This window comes from Mastomys coucha, unplaced genomic scaffold (assembly GCF_008632895.1).
Source record: "Mastomys coucha isolate ucsf_1 unplaced genomic scaffold, UCSF_Mcou_1 pScaffold21, whole genome shotgun sequence".
NCBI classification, from domain to species: Eukaryota; Metazoa; Chordata; class Mammalia; order Rodentia; family Muridae; genus Mastomys; species Mastomys coucha.
The window spans coordinates 130,652,529-130,673,602 of NW_022196904.1; the positions used below are offsets into that span (position 1 = coordinate 130,652,529).

Genomic DNA, 21,074 nt, shown 5'->3' on the forward strand with positions numbered 1-21,074 from the left:
CTCACTATACACACAGGCCCCACACATTAAAATGTAACCTAGTCTACATAGTGAATTCCATGCCAGTCAGGGATACAGTGAGATGCTGTCAAAACAAAACAAAACAAAGCAACAACAACGATGGAAAAAGTGACTTGAGTTAATGTCGCACATGTAAGGTTCTTGAGCAGCTGAAACAGATACTAGCTGCCTGAGACCTACCCCTGTGTCACCTAGCACTTCTAAAGCTCACTGCTGAGCAGAGTGGCAGACAGCTCTCATGCTTTCTACTTTCCAGGTTCCTACCTAGAGGTACCACAGCCCACTGCACTCTGAAGCAGGACTCCTGGGCTAGGTCTGAAATCAATGTGGAGAGCCTGCTGTTGTACTCAACAGTCCCTACTAATGGGCTGAGAGCTGAGGGAGTTTATTGAGAAAGCTCAGACAGCAGGCAGACATCCATACCATACACAGGGGTCTTGGCACACTCAAGGTCGGGATAGGAAAACTACCTTGAGCTGGTGGGTCTTAAGCTTTGTTTTTCTATTTTATTTTATTTTATTTTATTTTATTTTATTTTATTTTGAGACAGGGTATCTCTGTGTAGCCCTGGCCGTCTAGGAACTCACTCTGTAGACCAGGCTGGCCTCAAACTCAGAAATCTGCCTGCCTCTGCCTCCCAAGTGCTGGGATTAAAGGCATGTGCTACCACTGCCCGGCAGGTCTTAAGTTTGAACTGCCTCAATAGTAGCACCTGAAGTGACAGGTGACACTAAGTGACTCAGAGTAGGTCTTTCGCAACTAGTGTCCCTGTCAGGTGCCCAAGCACCTTGCAGGTGCTACATTAACTAAGGGTTTGTTTGTTTGGTTGGTTGGTTGGTTTTGTTTTTTGTTTTTCCCTCTGGCTGGCCTGGAACTTATCATGTAGACCAGACCAGGATGGCTTCAAACTCACAGAGATCCACCTGCCTCTGCCCTATGAGTGTTGGAATTAAAGATATATACACCACACTTGGCTTTTTACCTTTATATTTGTTTTATTTTATATATGTGAGTACACTGTAGCTGTTTTCAGACACACCAGAAGAGGGCATCAGATCCCATTACAGATGGTTGTGAGCCAACATGTGGTTGCTGGGAATTGAACTCAGGACTTCTGGAAGAGTAGTCAGTGCTCTTCCCCACTGAGCCAACTCTCTAGCCCAAGTAAATCCTTTTATAAGCACTCATCAGCTTGCCAGTGACACCCCAAGCCCTGGAGGCATGTCTAACTATATCCAGCTGCTATCATTCCAGATAGCTAAAGGCTCATCGATGACCAGAGAAGAGGGTACTTCCTTCTAGTGTGTAGATCAGGGAGCTTAGCATCTATCTGAGGGTTTAAAGGGCAAACACATAGGGCTGCCCTTGGAAGCTTAAATACCAGCAAAATTCCTAGGACTACTACCCAGTAGTTCTACCTGCCCTCCATACCTGCTCCTGCCTGCTGTGCTCCAGGTCTATCCTCAGGTGACTCTGAGTCTCCTATTTCACAGTATTGTTATTTCTAAGTCAAACACTGGTCATTTTTAAGAGAGCCTCTAGGCAGGGTAGACATGGGAATCCAAATGCCTTGGCTGTGGTTGTAGTACCTAGGTCACTACATCTTGTCCAAAGGTTCTAAAAGAGCTGCCTCACATGGCTGGGAATGGTAAACAGCCAGAGTCTGGAAGAAAGGCCCAGGTCCCTTCAGTGACTCCAGCTGGCAGCAGCTTGTCCAGCTGTAGTACACTATGCTATAAGTATTGTTGGCCTGAGAACTGAACTAGGTGCCTCAGAGCCCCAGAGACATTAGACAATGAGTCTAAACTTGTGGATTCTCATGCTGCTGAATTCCTCAGTAGATGTCTATACTGAGGGACAAGACAGGTTAGAACTGTAAGTCAACTCCCTCTCCCCTCAACCCTTTTTATTTTTTTATTTTTCTGAGTGAAGAGCCCATGTTGACAAGAGAGGGACTGGACCCTTGGCTATTTACCACCCTTTAAGTGCACTTACCCAGGGGTGACAGCAGGTGGGATGACCAGAATGACCAGCAGCCTGGCCTGGTGCAGCGCCTCAGCCAAGTGAGTAAGCATGTGAATGAGGCCTCTGTAAGAAGCAAGAAGCAAGTTAGCCCAGAGCACTGTGGGGCTCCCTGGCACCCACTGCATCAAGAACTTAACAGATGGAGTCCCAGCCTTAGGCCCTGTTGCAAAACTACAAGTCCTTCACAGGGTTTTCTGTACCACTCTTCAGTGTCAATCCATGAGGGAGCTGAGGGAAAAGAGACTCTGTACCCCAGTTGAGCCTGCCTTTCATCAAACTTGGGGATCTCCCAGAAAAGTGGTATTTTCAGGGCACTGAAGGGCCAAAGACTGACCCAGAGAAATCCTAGTCACCTTCAGGCTATGAACTGCCACAAAACTCTTTGAGCAACATACCAGGTAGGGAAGGAAGACGGGGCAGAATACTTGGAGTAGATACTAAGAGGGCAGGAGCAAGAGATGGAGGTGAAGACAAGAAGGTGGAGGAAGCAGCTGTCTCCTCAAGGACAAATGTCAGCTTCTCTCCCCACATAGCCTGGGAGCCCTCTCCTTACCCCTCTGGTGGACTGCTCATTGTGACATGTTCTACGCCAGCTGCTTCCCTGAAGGTGGCCATCTTAAAGAAGTTGACCTAACGCACCTGCTATGAGGTCAGGTTTGTTATGCTGTGCTTACTCTAGGAGGCTCTACTACTGTTTGTAAAGAAAGTCTTCCCTCCCTCTGTACAGCTGGGCCTTCAGGAATGGCTCCATCTGCAGACAGGTTGACAAGTCTTACATTTGCACAGCCGAAGCTGAGTATCCTACTGGCCACACCGCAACTTGCGCCAGTAGTATATCCGTTGTATATTTCTGTACACAGTCTAGAGTCCTCTCCGTGGCCAACTCTGGACAGCAATGGCTTTATTCTCTCTGGTGGGACCCAAATTGAGCTATAACTTTTCAACCTGAGTATCAGTGATTCCAGTGTGACAACTCCAGTGATGAGGGCCTAAAGAGCAATAAGTCCCAGTTGTTTGTCCTTCTTTGGTCTGGTAACACTTTGCAGGTTGCAGGTGGCAATACATCTGTTATGCAGGTGAACCAGGAGAATGCTGCCCATGCGTTGAAAGGATGTGGAAAGCTAACTCCACCAATGGAAGACCCTCCTGCCTGGCTGTAGGGCAGCAGCAGGATGATCTTTCTCCAGGGCATATGAGACCTAAGGACTAAGAGGTGCCTAAGATCACTCCAGGGGATTTCAGAAGACAAGCACAAACCTACCTCATCCCTCTCAGGGGCCCACACCTCAGCCACTCTAGACATAGGGACTCTATATGAGTACCCCAGATAGGGGCTGGCAGTAGACTTAGCCCCTAAAAGACTTAGCCAAGTTGGGCAGTGGTGGCACACGCCTTTAATCCCAGCACTTGGGAGGCAGAGGCAGGCAGATTTCTGAGTTTGAGGCCAGCCTGGTCTACAGAGTCAGTTCCAGGACAGCCAGGGCTATACAGAGAAACCCTGTCTCAGGGGGGAAAAAAAAAAAGACTAAGCCAACAGATTCTGCACGCTGCAGATCTCTGAGCCTGTGCCAAGTGGCCAATGCATGTGACCAGAAGCCACTGAGCCCAGCCTTAAGACTGGTACACTGGGATGAGACAGCAATGCGGGCAGAGAATACAGGTACCTGGTTAGCAGTCTTTCTTCCACTGAGGGACCAGCATCTTCCAGGGACAAGGTTACACAGAGCTGACATACCCAAAAACCTACTGTCTCCAGTGGCCACTGCTTCCCCTGCCACTGCTGCCATCCACATTTTGGAGAGGTTACTACTATAAGACCTGTGGTGTTTGTTGAGATGAGCCCCGTAAATGGAATTTCTCCCGAATAGGGCTGGCTAAAGCTAGACTGCTGTCCATAGCACTATATACTTTAGGGGCCCAAACTTACTTCATGGGGATCAGAGGCTTGGCACCTTCCCTGAAAAAGAGCCTTTGATGGGGAGCCTAAGCAGACCAGGATACTAGGCAGGACCTGCTCTCATAGAACCCTAAAACTAGGTGTCCCTAAAGGCTGCCTGCATCGCCTTTCCTGCCATGACTAGCAGCTTCTGCCTAAGGACAGATAATTGTGACATAGAGATGAGTCATACGGTTCCTTGACACATCCGCTATGCTCTGGGAAAGCTGGAAAAAAGGCTGTCTCCTGAGACCAAGAGTCATGGGCCCTACTATCACCTTAAACTAAGGGCAAACACATATGTGTCACACATATGACTTAGCTCTTCAAATCCAAGGAAGATACTTACAATAACAAGAGGCAGGCAATGGCAACCAGAGCAGTACCCTCCTTAAATACTTCTACTGTGTCTTATGACAACCAGGCTCCTCCTGGGGCAGTGTCCAAAGGAATCATAAACTAGATCGATTTGGGGGTCTCAGGAACCTGGCCACTATGTATGCTTCAGCCCCACTCCTGCTCTGCAAAGAGCTCTGCACTGTCCCCTGAGCATAAAGGTTCAGGGAGGCTGCTCCCATCTCCACATCTCCTACTGCAGACTCTTGAGACTCCCACCCCTAGACCTCCCCATCTGATATTAATGATCCATTGGAAGCCTAGACACAATGCAGCTGTATCTCGCTGCCTACTTAATGTGCTGAAACACAAATAAATTATAGCAAATCTCTGATTAATAGTTCTGTAGTCTCCAGAATTAAAAGAAAGGATGGCTGGCAGCGGAGTCAGCTTTGATGGGGCCCTCTGCCCAGCAAGGACACAAAGCTGGGTCTGGAGATGTAACAAGGCTAAGAGTCTGGGGCACCTAACTCTCAGGCCAGAGCTGTGGTCTGTTCATAGGCACTGCAGGTAGAAGATTCCCCACTAACTCGGACACACTTCTCTCCCTGTGATGGCTTTGATTGTGGTCTTTCATCAAAGGCAAGGCCCAGGCACACCTGGCACTAGGTACACCCTCTGGGCTCTCAGAATGAAAATCCCTTCATCAAATGACCTCCTCATTCCCACCCCTTCAGCTTCATCTCACCAGAACCTCCTTTGCAGGCTATGAGAGATTCATGTGGAGATGCTGCCTCCAAGTGGACAGAGTTGAGACCTACAGTCTCTGCAAATATCAAAGTCTCTAAGAGTAACAAAGGGGAAGGAGGAACCTGAGACAGTAAAGGACAGGAGAATGGCTCAGCCAATTCTCAGCTGTGGCTTAAAAAGCACACACAGAACCAAAAGGAGGCAGAGCTGATTTCAGAGCCTCTACTGCCTAAACATCTGCTACGAACTGTGTAAACCTCTACTGAGCGTGTACCCAGAAAGCACCAGTCCTGTGCAGGGCAAATTGTTCTTGTGTCATCTTCTAAAGTGTACAACTCCCCATTTGGCAGAGCTAACCGAGGTAGCTGTTTCAGGAGCCAAATAACCTGAGCTAAGGATCAAGGAGGGACTATTCCTCAGTACAGTAGCCAGCTTCAGGCTGCGTTGGAGCTGCTGGCATTTTGTACAATTCCCTCCTTCCTGGCCTCAGTGGCAAAGGGAAGGATCCTGTGAGTTTAAGGTGTGCTGGCTGCTGGCTGGTACGGTGGCAGCAAGGAGACATAAAGGCCTTCTGCGGCCTCCTCCCAGTAGACTGCTCCTATGTACTCGGACATTCCTTCCCCAGTAAACACTGTGACCATCACACCCCAGGTGTTGGTCACACTCAAGCCTCTTTTTAATGTTCCAGGAAGTCTCCTCTGTGCTCAGCAAGGAAATCTACTTGGGTTCAAGTTGAACATCTATAGCACAGATCCGGCCACCCTTCTCTCATTCAGTGCTCCTGGGTGAGGATCCCCAACTTCCTTTAGCCATCCTAGAGGGTCCTCCAGACTAGCACAATGATGTGGTCAGGACAAGCTGCCTGCCCTGTGGCTATTCATGGCTTCTCTGGGTAGACCTCCACCTTTTATAGGGTCCCATCCCCAACCCAGAGCCCGGAGGCTGGGGAAGGAAGGCCTTTCCAGGCAGATTCTCTCTCCCTTGGTTCTTCCACTGGCTTCTCCAAACATAGGGGCCAGAAAGAGAACTAAGCAGCTGCCCACATCCCCACTCACACATGTTTCTGGCTCAGCAACTGGCTCCAGACCTCCACCACAAAACCGTCAAAATGCTGGTTCTGAAAGAAATGGACAGGTGAGGAGAAATGGGAATCTAGGAGGATTAGGTAAGACAGAAGAGATGCCACTGGCTTGGCCCACATGGCAAAGTAGCCCAGTCACTTATGAAGCAAGACCCAAGTCTGCACTACTCATTCACTAGTTCCTCTGAAGCAGGCAGCAGGGGGAGGGGTATACCATAGCAGCCAGAAGGGCAGAGGTGCTCACTTGCTCACACTTCCCTACCCCTGCAGTAGCCTAGGCATCCTGATGGCCAGCAGGGATGGTCTCACCTCTGGAAGTTATGGAGTTTTAGCCAAAGAAAGTTCTTTGGCCCCAGAGATAAAAACTTTCCCACCTCTGGAACTCCCAAAGCTACCAGCAAGAGGTGGTACAGCTTGAGTGGGGTTTATGCTATCCACCCTGGAAGACATGGGTTGCATAAGAAGATACCCAAGAAAAAAGTCAAGCAAGAGGAGCCAGGTCATACTACCTATAATCTCGGCACTTGAGAGGTAGAGGCTGGTATGTCAGAAGTTCAAGTCTAGCCTCAGCTACATAGTAAATTCAGAAGTCATTCTGGGCACTGTGAGATTGTGTCTCAAAAAATTTAAATAAGAAAAGCCACTGAGATAGTTTAGGAGGTAAGGGAGCTTTCTGCCAAGTCTGAAAACCTGAGTTTGATTCCTGGAACTCACATGGTAGGAAAGAATAACTCCAGCAAGCTGCCCTCTCCCCTCTACACATGTGTTGCGTCATTTCCTCTCTACACACATGCACACAAAAATAATGTTAAAGAAAAAGGAAGAGGAGCCAGGCAGTGGTGGGGCACACCTGTAGTCCCAGCACTCTGGGGGCAAAGGCAGGTGGATCTCTTATGAGTTTGAAGCCATCTTGGTCTACAGAGTGAGTTCTAGGACAGCCAAGGCTATACAGAGAAACCTGTCTTGAAAAACAAAAAAACAAACAAATGAAGGGTGCAGGTGGGGATCTTTGGGAGCTTCAGTCAGAGAGGGAAGCGAAGCAACACGAGGAAAGTTGGGAGCAGCCTGTGCAGCCTGTCTGGGGAAGAGGGGTCTGGTGGCCAGTGCTCCAAGCTTTGTCTGAGCCCTGAGGTCCTGAGGAGCACACAGGTCTCACCTTTGCCACCTGTACCACAGTCTTGCTGAGCTCTTCAATCTCATCCTCACTGTCTAAAACGTTTCGGAAATCATCGTAAGTCCAGTCTTCAAACAGAAGCCGAGGCACTGGTGGCAGGAGAGAACATACAGAAAGATCATGGGCAAGAAACACTGAACTGCCCTCTGATGCTCGTTGTCTGCAAACATGTTCCCTTGGCTCCCTGAAGCAGTGAAGCAGTGAAGCAGGGCGGCCACTAAGGCAATCATGGATCTATGCCCACATCCTATACCTATACAGCCTGATAGGAGGAAGGAAGGAATAAGGAGATACTAACTTGTCAAATACCCCTAGGGCCCAGCTTTTGGGAAACTGGCTGGGCTAGACCCCCTGTTCATCTGGATCTTTGTGCTACTACCTTGTCTATCTCAATGGCTCAATGTACCACAGGGCTGCAATGATAGGTCCTCTCCTGTCATTGCTTCTGAGCCTCCAGTATCTTCCCCTAAGCCTGAGCTCCTCCACAGGCTTCCTCTGTTGCCCTCAGGTTCCTGCTGTTTTTTGGGAAATTTTTCCTTCCCATACCAGCTATGAGCCGCCTCAGAGGCACAGGCAGGATAGGGGCAACATCACCCTTAGGCCCAGCCTAGGGTCTGGTACCAGGAAACTCAGTAATGCTTGCTAGACAGGAAGAAAGAAGGAAAAGGGAGCAGTATACAGGAAAACCACCAGCCAAGGAGGGAGGAGTTGGTGGCCAAGCTCAGCTGACCCCTCAGAGCATTCCGGGGAGAGATATACCCTCAAGTAGCAGAGCCTAGAGCGGAAGGAACATGCAAGGACCTAAGATACCTGTCTACAGGGAAGCTGTACTACCCACACTACACGGTAAGGCTGAGGCTGCTCTTCTGACCATGCAGGCCCGCTGGACTCACCTATGCGCACGCCTTTGGCATGCTTCTTGACAGCTCGCATCCACCCTGCCAGAGATGAAAGGGACAGTTGGTAGAGGGCACATGTCCAGTCCAAAGACCCAGACCATTCCTCACTCCTCTCCTGGCCCAGGGCGACCTTGCAGTCACTCCTATCCTCCTTCCACTCTATTCCACTCCCTCTTCCTGCCTTGGTCCCTTCTCCCATCAGCTTTCCCACATCTTCACAGCATCGGGAAAAACCACTCCTGGTCTCAGAACTCTAAACCCAGGCAACCCTGTTAATTCTGTCAGAGGCCAAATATAATTCAGCTGTGTAGATTATCTAGTCCTCTTCCAAAAGTGTGTGTCATCAGTGAAGTGTCCTGATCTAACCCATCTTCTTTGGACACCAAATGCAGAGCACTAGGGAAAAGAGAAAAGGGGGAGCCAACCATTTACTCAGCTGTGCTCAGCTGCACAAGTCACTCAGAGCCTGCCTTCCTTACACTCACATGCAGCCCTGATACTAAAGAATAGGAATATTGACCAGCTCCTGGCACTAGAGTCAGAAAAGAAAGGGAAAGGCACAAATTCCCAGTGCCCTTCAATCTGTCATCTCTGGAACAGTATCTCACCCCCTGTAGTTGACCAGCCTTGCAGACCTCAAAGTGGTGACTGCCCCAGGGATTGTCTTTACCTAGCAGGCCACTTTCTACACACCTGGCTTCACTCTGAGCCCAGCCGTGTGGTGTGAGACAGCAAACTACATGTCTGTAACATTCACACTCAGTTACACACCTAGTCACGTGTGAAATCTCTTAGTATTACACTCCTACAATTGTATCCAGAGTCACACAGAGACAGGCCTTGACCTTGTAATTCTACTGCTTCAGCCTCCTGAGTAGCAGACATTACAGGCCTATTAATAGAGTCACAATTGATATATTTATATACATTCACACTGACACTCATTACTCATAATACATAACTTAGCCAGGTGTGGTAGTTGATCCCAGCAGTTGGGAGGCAGAGACAGATGGATCTCTGTGAGTTCAAAGCCAGCCAGCCTAGAGTTTCAGGGTAGCCAGAACCACATAGTCTGACCCTGTCTCAAACAAAACCAAGAAAGTACATAACCAGAGTCACATACTTTCAGACAGACAGACAGACAGACACACACACACACGCACGCGCGCGCGCGCGCGCGCACACACACACAGACACATTCACACTATCATATTCAGCCCTCAGGGCAAGTACAGATAAAAAGGAAGTAGAAAAACCTTGGTCCACATCATGGAGGCCTGTGATTTCAAACATCTCACGACCTCGTCTCTTCAGCTGCAACCAGACTGGTGAGATCTGTGTGAATTTGCTCCCAAAGACCTTGGCAACATCATAGCCATGGCTGTTCCACTGGCAGAGGAAGGAGAGGGCAGACAGAGAACAAGTAAATACATACCTGCACTGCTGTGATGCTGTCACTTGATGCTTTAGACATGCTCAGGACAGCCATCAGTATCAGAGTACTGGACTTGAGCTGCTACCAGTCCCCTGCCTGGGCTTCCTTCTTCCACTCTGCAAAACTACTGGAACTACAGCCCACTGCCTGGGATTGGGGCTGATGTCCCTTCACCAGGGTTCTACAAGCCCCACCATGAACTAGATAGCACTAGAGCCCTCCTCTACATCAGGAAGCATTGATGGGGGTCATCTGAAGCCATAAGAAGCAATCCCTAAGAAAACCCTGGTACCCTTCCCTCTGACAGCTTCATTTAGCATCTCTCCTGCAGCTTCATAGCAGCAGCAGTAGTCATGAAGAATAGAACTCCAGCCATGGGGACAGCCCTGTTCAGCACCACAAAATTCTTGACTTACTGGAGTGATGTAGCCGAGGACCTCTCCAGCAAAGTTTCTCTCCCGAGCCCTTGCTGAGCAATAGCTACGATGTTCAAGAACCACATCCTCAGCTTTGATGTCTGTCACCACCAGACCCCGATCTTGGACAGGTTTATCTGAAAACTGAGTCTGAAACAAAAGGGAGAGGACAGGCTGTCTGACTGCTCTCCTCAGCATGGAATGTAGCACTGGAAGCAACAGTGACAGCAGCAAGTCTGTTCCATTCAGCCACGGGACTGTGTCTCTGGATTAACATGGCACTGCTGATCTACCCTTGTGGGTAGAGGATTAAGGCCACAGTAGGTGACTTATTTCAGAAGGGTTCTAGCACCCAGTAAGACAGTAGCATTTTCCAGAGGCTATTCAGCTCTTAATTTGGGCTGGAGATCTGGCAGAAGTGGCTCCTTCTACTACATATGAAGTTTGATATTTAGCACTCACACAACTGGATACTCATTAAGGTACCCCAGGTCCTACACTGAGGACGTGTCAAGCACATGCTATTCCATTGGCCATGCCCTAAGTCCCCCGACCAGGAAGCTAATATGTCTGCTTCTCCCTGACCTCTGCTTCTAGATGTCTTCTATCAGGTTCTCACATCGGCAGTTCTGTCCACTCTTTGGGGGCCCAGCTCAGCCTTCCCTACTAGCATTTGGTTCCCTGGTCCTTTCTGTAAGAGACACTGTCTTAGGGTTTCTATTACAGTGATGAAACATCAGGACCAAAAGCAACCTGGGGGAGGAAAGGCTTTATTTGGCTTACACTTCCAAATCACTGTTCATCACTGAAGGAAGTCAGGTCAGAAACTCAAACAGGGCAGGAACCTGGAGGCAGGAGCTGATGCAGAGGCCATGGAGGGGTGCTGCTTACTGGCTTGTTCATCATGGCTTGCTCAGCCTACTTTCTTTCTTCCTTTTTTAAAAATTAATTAATTAGCCGGGCGGTGATGACGCACGCCTTTGATCCCAGCACTTGGGAGGCAGAGGCAGGCAGATTTCTAAGTTCGAGGCCAGCCTGGTCTACAGAGTGAGTTCCAGGACAGCCAGGGCTACAGAGAAACCCTGTCTCGAAAAACCAAAAAAAAAAATTAATTAATTAATTAGGTATATGAATACATTGTAGCTATTTTCAGACACACCAGAAGAGGGCATCAGATCCCATTACAGATAGTTGTAAGCCACCGTGTGGATACTGGGAATTGAACTCAGGACCTCTAGAAGAGCAGTCAGTGCTCTTAACCTTCTCTAGCCTGCTTTCTTATAGAATCCAGAACTACCAATCCAGGGATGGCACCACTCACAATAATTAAGAAAATGCCCTACAGGCTTGCTTACAACCCATTTTATGGAGGCCTTTTGTTTGTATGTTTGTTTTGGTTTTTCAAGACAAGGTTTCTCTGTGTAGCCTTGACTATCCTGGAACTCACTCTGTAGACCAGGTTCACCTCAAACTCATTAAGATCCTTCTACCTCTTCCTTCCAAGTGCTGGCATTAAAAGTGTGTACCACCACCATCTAGGTGTGGAGACATTATCTTAATTGAGGTTTCCTCCTGTCAGATGACCTTTGCTTGTGCCAAATTGACATAAAACCATATAACACACACAGAGATGCTCATTGTATGGGTTCTCTACCCCAAGGTACAAAGCATCTATCAGTCCAGGCCTGGGTCATAGATATGGTCCTGTGTCAGCAGCCTGGCCAGTAGCATGGGGACTGTTGAGCCTAAGGAATAAGTTGGATGGGGGCCTAACCTTGGGTTTGCAATCCCTGGGATATCCCAAAAGAGCAGCACAAGGGCCATGATGGAAACACAAGTTGGGCTGTAAAGATGAGAGTTCAACAACCACGGGATAGGGAAGGCAGACAGAAGATGGAAATTGTCACAAGACAGAGTCTGAGCAGGGAAGGTAATGGCTGTAAACCCACAGTTTTAGCAAGACCCATCCCCAGAGCCACACAAGCTGCCTGTTAGGATACCATTAGCTTCTCAGAAAGTTGTGTAAGGGGTTGGTGAGATGGCTCAGTGTTAAGAGCACTGACTGCTCTTCCAGAGATCCTGAGTTCAATTCCCTGAGTTCAATGTGGTTATAAGCAACCACATGGTGGATTATAACCATCTGTAGTAGAATCTAATGCCCTCTTCTGGTGTGTATAAAGACAGCTATAGTGTACTCATATACATTAAATAAATAGATAGATAGATAAATAAATAAATTAATTAATTAATAAGAAAGAAAGAAAGCTATGTAAGGAGCCAAGACCCTCCTATGTTCTGATTCACAAAGATCCTAGCCAGAAAGGACAGGTTAGGCTTTAGCCACTGTGTTCACCTCAAGCTCCCTACCTTTTCCAGCAGCGTCTTTGAGGCAGCTTTTTTGGCATCTGACTTTGACAGTGTGGTGTGAACAGAGCCACAGACCAGAGCAAGCCAGAGGACATGAAGAAGTGGCCACATGGTGGCACGTCACAGCAGGAACCAACCTCTGGGTCTAGGGGGCTGCAGAAAGAAGTACATGAAGGCAGATGATTAGCACAGAGATGTGACATGAACCAGACTAGTATATTTATGCTAATGGGGCTTGAGTCCTTAGGGCCCTTAGGCCAGCCCTGGTTGCTGAAGTCAAATCTCTAGGCTTCTTTGCCCGTATCACCAGGTCCCCTCAGACAACCACAGGCTGTCCAAAGATATCCAACTGCAAACAGCCATCTATCTAGGAAAACTGGCTCCCACATTTCCCCCAAAACAAAAGAAACCTCGGCAACCATGGGGCTGAAGTATGAAATAATGAAGCCACAGAAGGTACTCGAACATACTATGGTCAACTACTTATGTAATCCCAGGGTAGAGAAGCCTTTTTCAAGTATATCAATAAGGAGAGAGAATAAGCCGGGCAGTGGTGGGGCACGCCTTTAATCGCGGCACTTGGGAGGCAGAGGCAGGTGGATTTCTGAGTTTGAGGCCAGCCTGGTCTACAGAGTGAGTTCCAGGACAGCCAGAGTTATACAGAGAAACCCTGTCTCGAAAATACCAAAAAAAAAAAAAAAAAAAAAAAAAAAAGACAAGTTAGTCAGAAAAACTTAACTTGGGACATATTTGACAAAATCCTATTCACAATTATCCATAATATTCAAAGAAATTTTTTTTTTTAGAACGGCATTTTGTTTTTCTTAAAGCAGCTCAGAAGTAGAGTGCTTGCCTAGCATATTTGAGGCTCTGGGTTCCATCCCCAGTCCTGTAAAGGAGAGGGTAAAAAAAAAAGCTTTCTTTCTCCCCCTTCCCCCAAGTTTTAGCAGCCTGGGTTGTTTTCCCTAGCAGAGGATGGGGCGGAAAGGTCTGGGCTGTAAACTTCCCGGCCTTCCCATCTCTTGCAGGGACAGGCGAGCTGGCTTCTGGGTCAGGGAAAGGCAGCAATAAGACTTGGCTGGTGTGAGAAGGCAGGCGGCTGTGTCCTCAGAGCTCATTTCTCCACTCTGGCTCCACTTGTAAGGGCAGGCCCCCTTCACCCTACTACAAATAAAAAAAGCCAGGTGTGGTGGCACATGTCTGTAACCCAGAACTTGGTGCAGTTAGAGGTAAGAGGATCAGGAGTTCCAAGCTAGGTATGGATAAGGAAGCCAGCCTGCAGAGTGAAACTCCTCGAAAAAATAAATAAGCAAACAAATAAACAAAGACATCCCAGAAAACAAGATCCCACTATAAAAACAAGGACAGGTTTCAAATACTGAGATACTGAGAGCCCCAGCAATGAAAGAAGCAAACACAGATGAGACGTAAGATGGTGTCTCCACTCGGTATGTGAAGGGTTAACTGGGAAAACTACTAACTCTTAGGCTAAGTGGGAATTCCAGCTGGGAAAGGGTTTTTTGAATGACAATGTGGCATTACATTACAGTGTCCACCATACACTTCCTTCCTATTACAAGTTCCACTTCAAGGATGTCCCACACACAGGAACCAAGCTTAGGGACTGGGCACTTCCAATACTGGAACCCAGACAAGCATGGACTGTCTACGACCAAGGCAAAAAACACCACACAACTGCATTTCCGCAGAACAGTCGGTTTTCATTTGTTTGAGACAGGATCCGGCTAGGAACATCTCAGCTGGCCTCCATCCAACTCAAGATCCTCCTGCTGCAGCCCCCTAAGCCTAAAAGTCTTGTTTTTATGTGCATATGCTCACACAGAAAACGTAAGGAGCAAAACCAGAAGCAGATAGGGAACTACTGGTCATTTCTTTATTCTCTGCATTGAATTTTCATTCATTAGTTGCATAACTCACTTTTAGATCTTAGGAAATTCTGGATAGACATGGCCCAGGTGGGCTGTCATTCCCTCAATAGGACTTCAAGATAAGGTGTGCAGAAGTGTATCCATCTAGTCTCATGTCCCTGGCAACACATAGTCTACTAGATCAAGTGAGGGGGCTACAAAAGCCCAGGAGCATTGTATGGAGCCTGACCCAACCCACTGCCCAACAGGTGAGCAATAAAGTTCTTCCCTGTTGTCAGGAGCACCTAGGGATGCCAGAACCTAGCCTGAAAGCCTCCAGAAGGCCCAGCCAGGCAGGGTATGAGCCATTAACAGTAGCTTAGAGACCCTGATACCCTCCTGCCTGTTCCCATGACCTCCTGGCTGATTACTTGTTGCCCTCCTGCTTCCTTCTGTTGCCACTTCCCTGACACTGTTCCTGGTGTGACCTGAGGAAAGCTGGGATTGTGGCAATAAGTCTCCAAGCTTTGACACTCCAAAACACCAACATACATGTATGAAGCTATGACTAACATGTGGTCTTTGAGTAAGACAAACCAGGAAGATTCCACTAGAAGATAGGCAGACTACAAGAAAGCCTAGACTTGAGGCTCTGAGGACTTAGGAAAACTGTAGAGTATATAAAATAATGCTCCAACAATGGCAGTGATTGTTCTAAAAGCTGGCTGACTAGAGGAGTAAGACCCATGACTCTCACCCTAGTCTGCCACTGCACCAACTTCTCTCCTACGACAAAATGAGAACTAAGAGAAGATAGCTTCCTGTATCTCACTTTACCCAAGCTCACCACTTTGTCCTCGTAACTGTGACGCTTAGATTCTGTGGCCCATTTGCCCAGGGAATGGGAAATCCTAACCACAGTATGAGGTTGAGACCAGTGGCCCAGAAAAACCCATAGCTTGCCTGGTCAGTGGGACTATGCTGTTAGCCTCAGCTCCTACATAAGCAAGGCTTCTGTCCCTTGGGTGAAAAACTGGGTCACAGAAGGAAAGAAGTAAGAAACTTGATGTAAGTAGTCCAGGACTGAGAGTATGTCCAGGTGCCCTGTGATCTTAAGTCTCTACTAATTTATCTGTTGCCTAGATTTGCAGCTGTTCATTGTTCACAGAGTCTAAGACCCCTCTGCCATACACCTCCTTATCCCCTGACCTGTGACTTTATACCTACAGGAAGAAAGGGTGAAAGAAGCCCAGCCTGGTGGCTCAGGCCTATAATCCCATGTGGGACTTGAAGTACAAGAATCTAAAGTTTAAGGTCTGTCTGTACTACAGAGTTCTAAGTCAGCCTGGGCTATTTATCAAGACCCTTTCTCAAAGTAAAAGAGGTGGGGGAAAGGGCTGGGAATATAGTTCAGTAATCCAGTACTTTTCAAGAATGCATGAGGCCCTGGGCACCACCCCAAATACCCACTCACCAAAGAGAGGTGGGATATGCTGAGGACATGGCTCAGCAACTAAGAGTACATACTGCTCTTGTAGAGGACCAGAGATAGGTTGCCAGCACACATGTTGAGTACTCATAACCACCTATAACCCCAGTTCCACGGGATCAGATGCTCCATTCTTATTTCTATAAATACCTGCACTTAGATGCTCATACAGAGACACAAGCATGCATGTGTGCTTTAAAAAATAAACCTTTTTTAAAAGGTGGGGTCCTAGCTAGGCATGGTGGCATAAGCCTTTAATCCCAGCACTTGGAAAGCAGAGGCAGGAACATTTCTATGAGTTCAAGGCCAACCTAGTTTAAAGCAAGCTCCAGGACAGCCAGGCCAATTACACAGAGAATCCCTGTCTCAAAAAAACAGAAACAACAAAAACAAAAAAAAACCAAAAACCAAAAACCAAAAAACCCCAAGGCAGGGGCCTCTCTGGACACATGAAGGAAGATAGGTCTGTTGGGTTGTGTCTAGAAGCAGAGAACCAAAATCAACACAATGCTACCACCATGTTCCTAGCTGCTTGTAAATGTGCGTCTCCCAGGTTGGGTGGTGGTGGTGTACACTCTTAATCCTAGCACTCGGCAGGCCAAAGCAGGAAGATCTCCATGAGTTTGAGGTCAGCTTGGTCTACAGATCAAGTTCCAAGAGGCTACACAGAGAAACCCTGTCTAAAAGAAGAGGTGGGGTGACCCAACTTTCTAGACTACAAGGGTATGCATGGGTGAGGCATGTGTTATGACATGAAGGGTGTCCAAGCTAATGCACCTTCCATGGCTCCCACTGCTCTAACCAGTAGGGCAAATTCTCCATCATGTTCTTCACATAGCAGACTCCTAGGGTCTCACAGCATTCTTACATCAAAATGTGTTTTGTCTCCAAGCATGAATGACTGTCCTTTGGACAGAACACCCTGTACACAGGGTACAATGTTATAAATTTGGCCTACTTGAGTCTTGGCTCCAGCTTACACCAAGCACAGAGTGGAGGACAAGCTATACTTTTTGTAACTCTGGGGCTACAAACCATTCCCCACTGGAAGGATTGTCTTAGTGAGGCTGACAAAGTCATAGCAGAAGCTTTCAAATGTTTTCTCAAGCAGATTCAAAGCAAGAAATGTCAGGTGCTTTTTACGAAGAAATGCATCAATGTGTGCAAATTGTGTGTACATACCTGCCATGCACGTGCAGAGTTAAAGAAGCTAATTAGAGTTTACTTTGTGGTACATAGTCCACTTCAGTTCTCTCTTAGGAACTAAGTTTAGGCCGGGTGGTGGTGGCCCACGCCTTTAATCCCAGCACTTGGGAGGCAGAGGCAGGTGGATTTCTGAGTTCGAGGTCAGCCTGGTCTATAGAGTGAGTTCCAGGACAGCCAGGGATACACAGAGAAATCCTGTCTCAAAAAATCAAAAACAAAAAAACAAAAACAAAACAAAAAAGAACTAACTTTAGGGGCTGGAGAGATGTCTCAGCAGTTAAGAGCACTGACTGCACTTCTGAAGGTCCTGAATTCAAATCCCAGCAACCACATGGTGGCTCACAACCATTCGTAACAAGATCTGACACCCTCTTCTGGGGTGTCTGAAGATAGCTACAGTGTAAATAAATAAATCTTTAAAAAAAAAAAAAAAAGAACTAACTTTAGGGGGCTAGAGAGATGGGTCATCAGTTAAGAGCAGTGGCTACTTTCCCAGAGGACCTGGGTTCAACTCCCAGCACTTACAAGGCCCAGCACTTACATGGCAGCTCACCACCCTCTTCTGGCTTCTGTGAGCACATACATACATGCAGGAAAAAGCCACTTACACATAAAAATAAAGTTGGTGAAAACATTAAATGAGGAAGAGGGACACTGGAGTGATCACTCAGTGATTAAAAGCACTGGCTATTCTTCCAGAGGATTGGAGTTCAAGGTCATGTATGTGTGTAACATACTGTCTACAACTCCAGTTCCAGGAGATGACACCCTCACATAAACATACATTTGAACAGAACACCAGTGAACATAAAATAAAAACAATTTTTTAAAAATTAAAAGAACAAGTTTTAGATGGGACATAGTGGGTCACATCTGTGATCTCAGCACTAGGAAGGTGGAAGTGGGGAGATTAAGAGTTCAAGGTCATTCTGTTATATAGTTGTACATTTTTACCTATGCAGTTGAGTTCAAGGCCACACTGGGCAACAGGAGACCCTATCTCAAAACAATAATAACAACAGAGATGGCCTTTGGCCCTCAGACTAAGCTCCTGCTTTGGTATTGCTGGATTTGAGGGAATGCCAATTGATGTGCCGTGAGTACTTTTTACTATCACTGTCTATTACTGGTTTTTGTAGGAAAATATACTAAGAAAATACTGGGCCATGCTTTCAGCCTCAGTTCTAATAGATTCACTGCTTTTACAGCAAGCATGATGGTCATCCTACATTTTCACTTTTGAGAACGAATTTTGGAGTGAACTGTTCGTATGAGGAGGTGGGTGAGTGTATGGTTGGAAATGAAGGTGACATAAGAAGCAGGATGATCACAACCCCAGGTGACATTTATTGACCATATGTTGCATGCCAAACCTGGTGAATTACCCACAAGTTTTCTCCACAGCCCAGGATTCAGGCAGGCATCAATGTTATTCTCATTCACAGATGAGGAGGCCAACACAGGGGGCAGCCCACTAAGCCATGGGGCAAGTGGCTACCATCTCATCCCAACTGTACAATGCAATGCAAACAGGACTGTGATAAGACGGCTCAAGTTCCAGTTCTGTCACCAGCACACTGTCTCTGGGCTTCCCTGGGGTCCAGTCTAGAGACCATGGAAAGTCCTTTGGAAATTTTCCATTACAGAGTGTTCAAGATTTGAGGCTGCGCTGAGGGTAAGGCCTAGCCTCATGTACCCAACAAACTTGAAGGAACCCACACAACTTGCTGTATACCCTCCTACCTCAGGCTGGGCCCGCCACATAGAGCTCATTCTCTACACCTGACAACCACTCTGGACGCGCTAATTCTTTTGCACACTCATGTCATCTTCCATTTGTGGCTCCACAAGCTATGCACACTAACTTACACATCTGAAATCTGACTTCATCATCCTGGTTCTTGTCTATTCTCCTTTATATATCACTCACCCATGTTTCTCCATATCCAGCTACACCGGCACATACACTTAACACATTCTTTACTGTGCTGTTCACACATGATTCCTACTGCTTCTTTTGCCCCACCCCCAGCGTGTTGCTATGTAGCCTTGGCTGTCCTGAAACTCACTCTATAGACCAGGGTGGCCTAGAACTCACAGAGATCCATCTGCCAGCCTTTGCCTCCCAGGTACTAGGATTAAAGTCATGTGCCATGGCTACCGGCTCTCTTGATTTGATGCAATGGCCTGTGCTCTCTCATATTCTCACATTACTCTTTGCTCTGAAGCTCCCTCACAGACACACTTGCGCTCACACTCCTACTAAAGAACAATGTCACACTCTCTTCCATAACCTGCTCTCACCCTAACACTCACTCTCTCACCCTTGCTCACACTCATCCCCACTCGCTTTCTCACCACTAATAAATTCACTGTTCTCACACCTACTCTGGCCCATTCGGACCCTCACACTCCCTCTCACCCTCACACCCGCTGGCTCTCCCACATACGCCCTTACTCTCACACGGACACACTTGCTTTCTCACATCTACTCATTCTTACACCAGCTCACCATCACATCTGTTCATTCTAGACGAGCTCCCACTCACACTCACATCTGTTTCTTCTCACACTAGCTCATTGTCACACGGACACAGTCGCTCTCGCTCTCAACCCCTCATTCTCACACACTTCCTCGCCCTCACATTCATAGCTCCCACATTCGCTCTCATCCGCGCGCTCTCCTTCCCGCTCACACTCTGATCGTTCTGTCCGGGGAGAGCCTCGCTGCCTGACGTTCCCGCATCAAGACGGGGAAGATGAAGCAGTCCCATTGCCGCCACTGCCGGGCTCACCTTCATGTCAGGAGACCGGCCAGACCCGTCAAGCACGGCCGGAAGACGATTCAACGAGCCGGAAGTCCCGCCCACAGGCCGCCACACGCTCCCGCAGCGCCACGCCAGCTTCCTAGATGCCTTGCGCACGGCACGCTGGGATGGGGCGGGACCGAGAGGCTGGAGGGGTTAGAGGCGGAGCCTCGTAGCTTCAGGTTAGGTGGAGAAGAGCGGAGAGTGGCGGGATCCGTCAGTTGGATGAGGACTGAGCCAGGTGTGCTGAAAGTGTACTGCGTGGCCGTGGGTGCTGTTTCCGCTCCTGCAGCCACTCTCCTGATCGCTCAAAAGCCTGGCGTACAGCAGAATCGTGGAGTCAGATCCCGAAATCCTCCCAGAGAACCTGGTGGTGGTGTTGAGCATCCTCTGCTCCAGGGTTGATGGCTGGCTGCCTTAGCACCCGTGCTGAAAGTCTACATTATGGCCACATATGCGACCATCAAGGCTTTTAGGGTCTTGGGAACCCATCCCTGTCAAGTATGGGTGGCGTGGGTCACTATGCGCATAGTCAGTTCCGTGGTCTCCCAGATGTGTCAGGACAGGCTGTGCGCCAAGTCTTTGAACCTCTCTCCACATTATCCCCATTGCCACATTTCTGTCACCATCCATAGGTCTGCAGTGCCCACTACACTGTCTCCAGTAGGAACACTGCTTCAGGCAATGTAACGTCCTTCTCCAGATGGCTTTGCACCGTGAGCGTTCTACCTGTCTAAATCCCAGAGCTGTCTCTGTCCTCATTTAGGTCTTGCAAATTGTAAGAGCTAGAACCCACAGAGGCAGACAACACTCTCCCCACCCCCATCTCAGCTTTAGCAAGAGGAGCCCAGACACTTCTTCGAGTGGGTTGAAGCACACGTGACCAGAATTTTTATTTTTCATCAAGCTGACTAGTCCCCACCCCCATCCCTTGCTGTTCCCAGCAGTTTCCTGCAGAAACCACATTTGGCCTGTCCACACCCAGTTAAACCTTCTGGCCCACTCCACTCGGGTCTGTTCCAGTATTCGCAGTGCGGCTGTTTCCCCATTCCTGCTGCTGCAGAGGTTTCTCACTGAGCTGAGCTTTGTGTTCTTCCTTCCGAATCACGTTTCCTCCTTTCTCTTCCCCATATTTTCTGCCAGCTGTCCCCAAGTCTTTCTACAGGGGTGGGGCTGGGTGTGTATGCTAAGGCATGTTGTGCATCACCATCTGCTTTCCTGGCATCTAGCTCAGCACCCTACTATGAACAAATGCCCAGAATAA

The 21,074-nt window shown here is 48.0% G+C and overlaps 1 protein-coding gene across 1 annotated transcript in view; it reads right to left on the minus strand.

Annotated features, from left to right (window-relative positions):
* Window positions 1-19,921, minus strand: part of Chid1 (chitinase domain containing 1) — a 39,749-nt gene extending 19,828 nt beyond the window's left edge. Inside the window, exons 1-8 of the mRNA XM_031388867.1 lie at window positions 19,799-19,921; window positions 12,441-12,593; window positions 10,074-10,223; window positions 9,479-9,611; window positions 8,217-8,261; window positions 7,306-7,412; window positions 6,124-6,185; window positions 2,017-2,109 (exon numbers count right to left, since the gene is read on the minus strand). Coding sequence (XP_031244727.1) covers window positions 2,017-2,109; window positions 6,124-6,185; window positions 7,306-7,412; window positions 8,217-8,261; window positions 9,479-9,611; window positions 10,074-10,223; window positions 12,441-12,551 — 701 coding nt within the window. The 5' untranslated portion in view covers window positions 12,552-12,593; window positions 19,799-19,921. The remainder of the gene's footprint in view (window positions 1-2,016; window positions 2,110-6,123; window positions 6,186-7,305; window positions 7,413-8,216; window positions 8,262-9,478; window positions 9,612-10,073; window positions 10,224-12,440; window positions 12,594-19,798) is intronic.
* Between the last annotated feature and the right edge of the window lie 1,153 nt (window positions 19,922-21,074).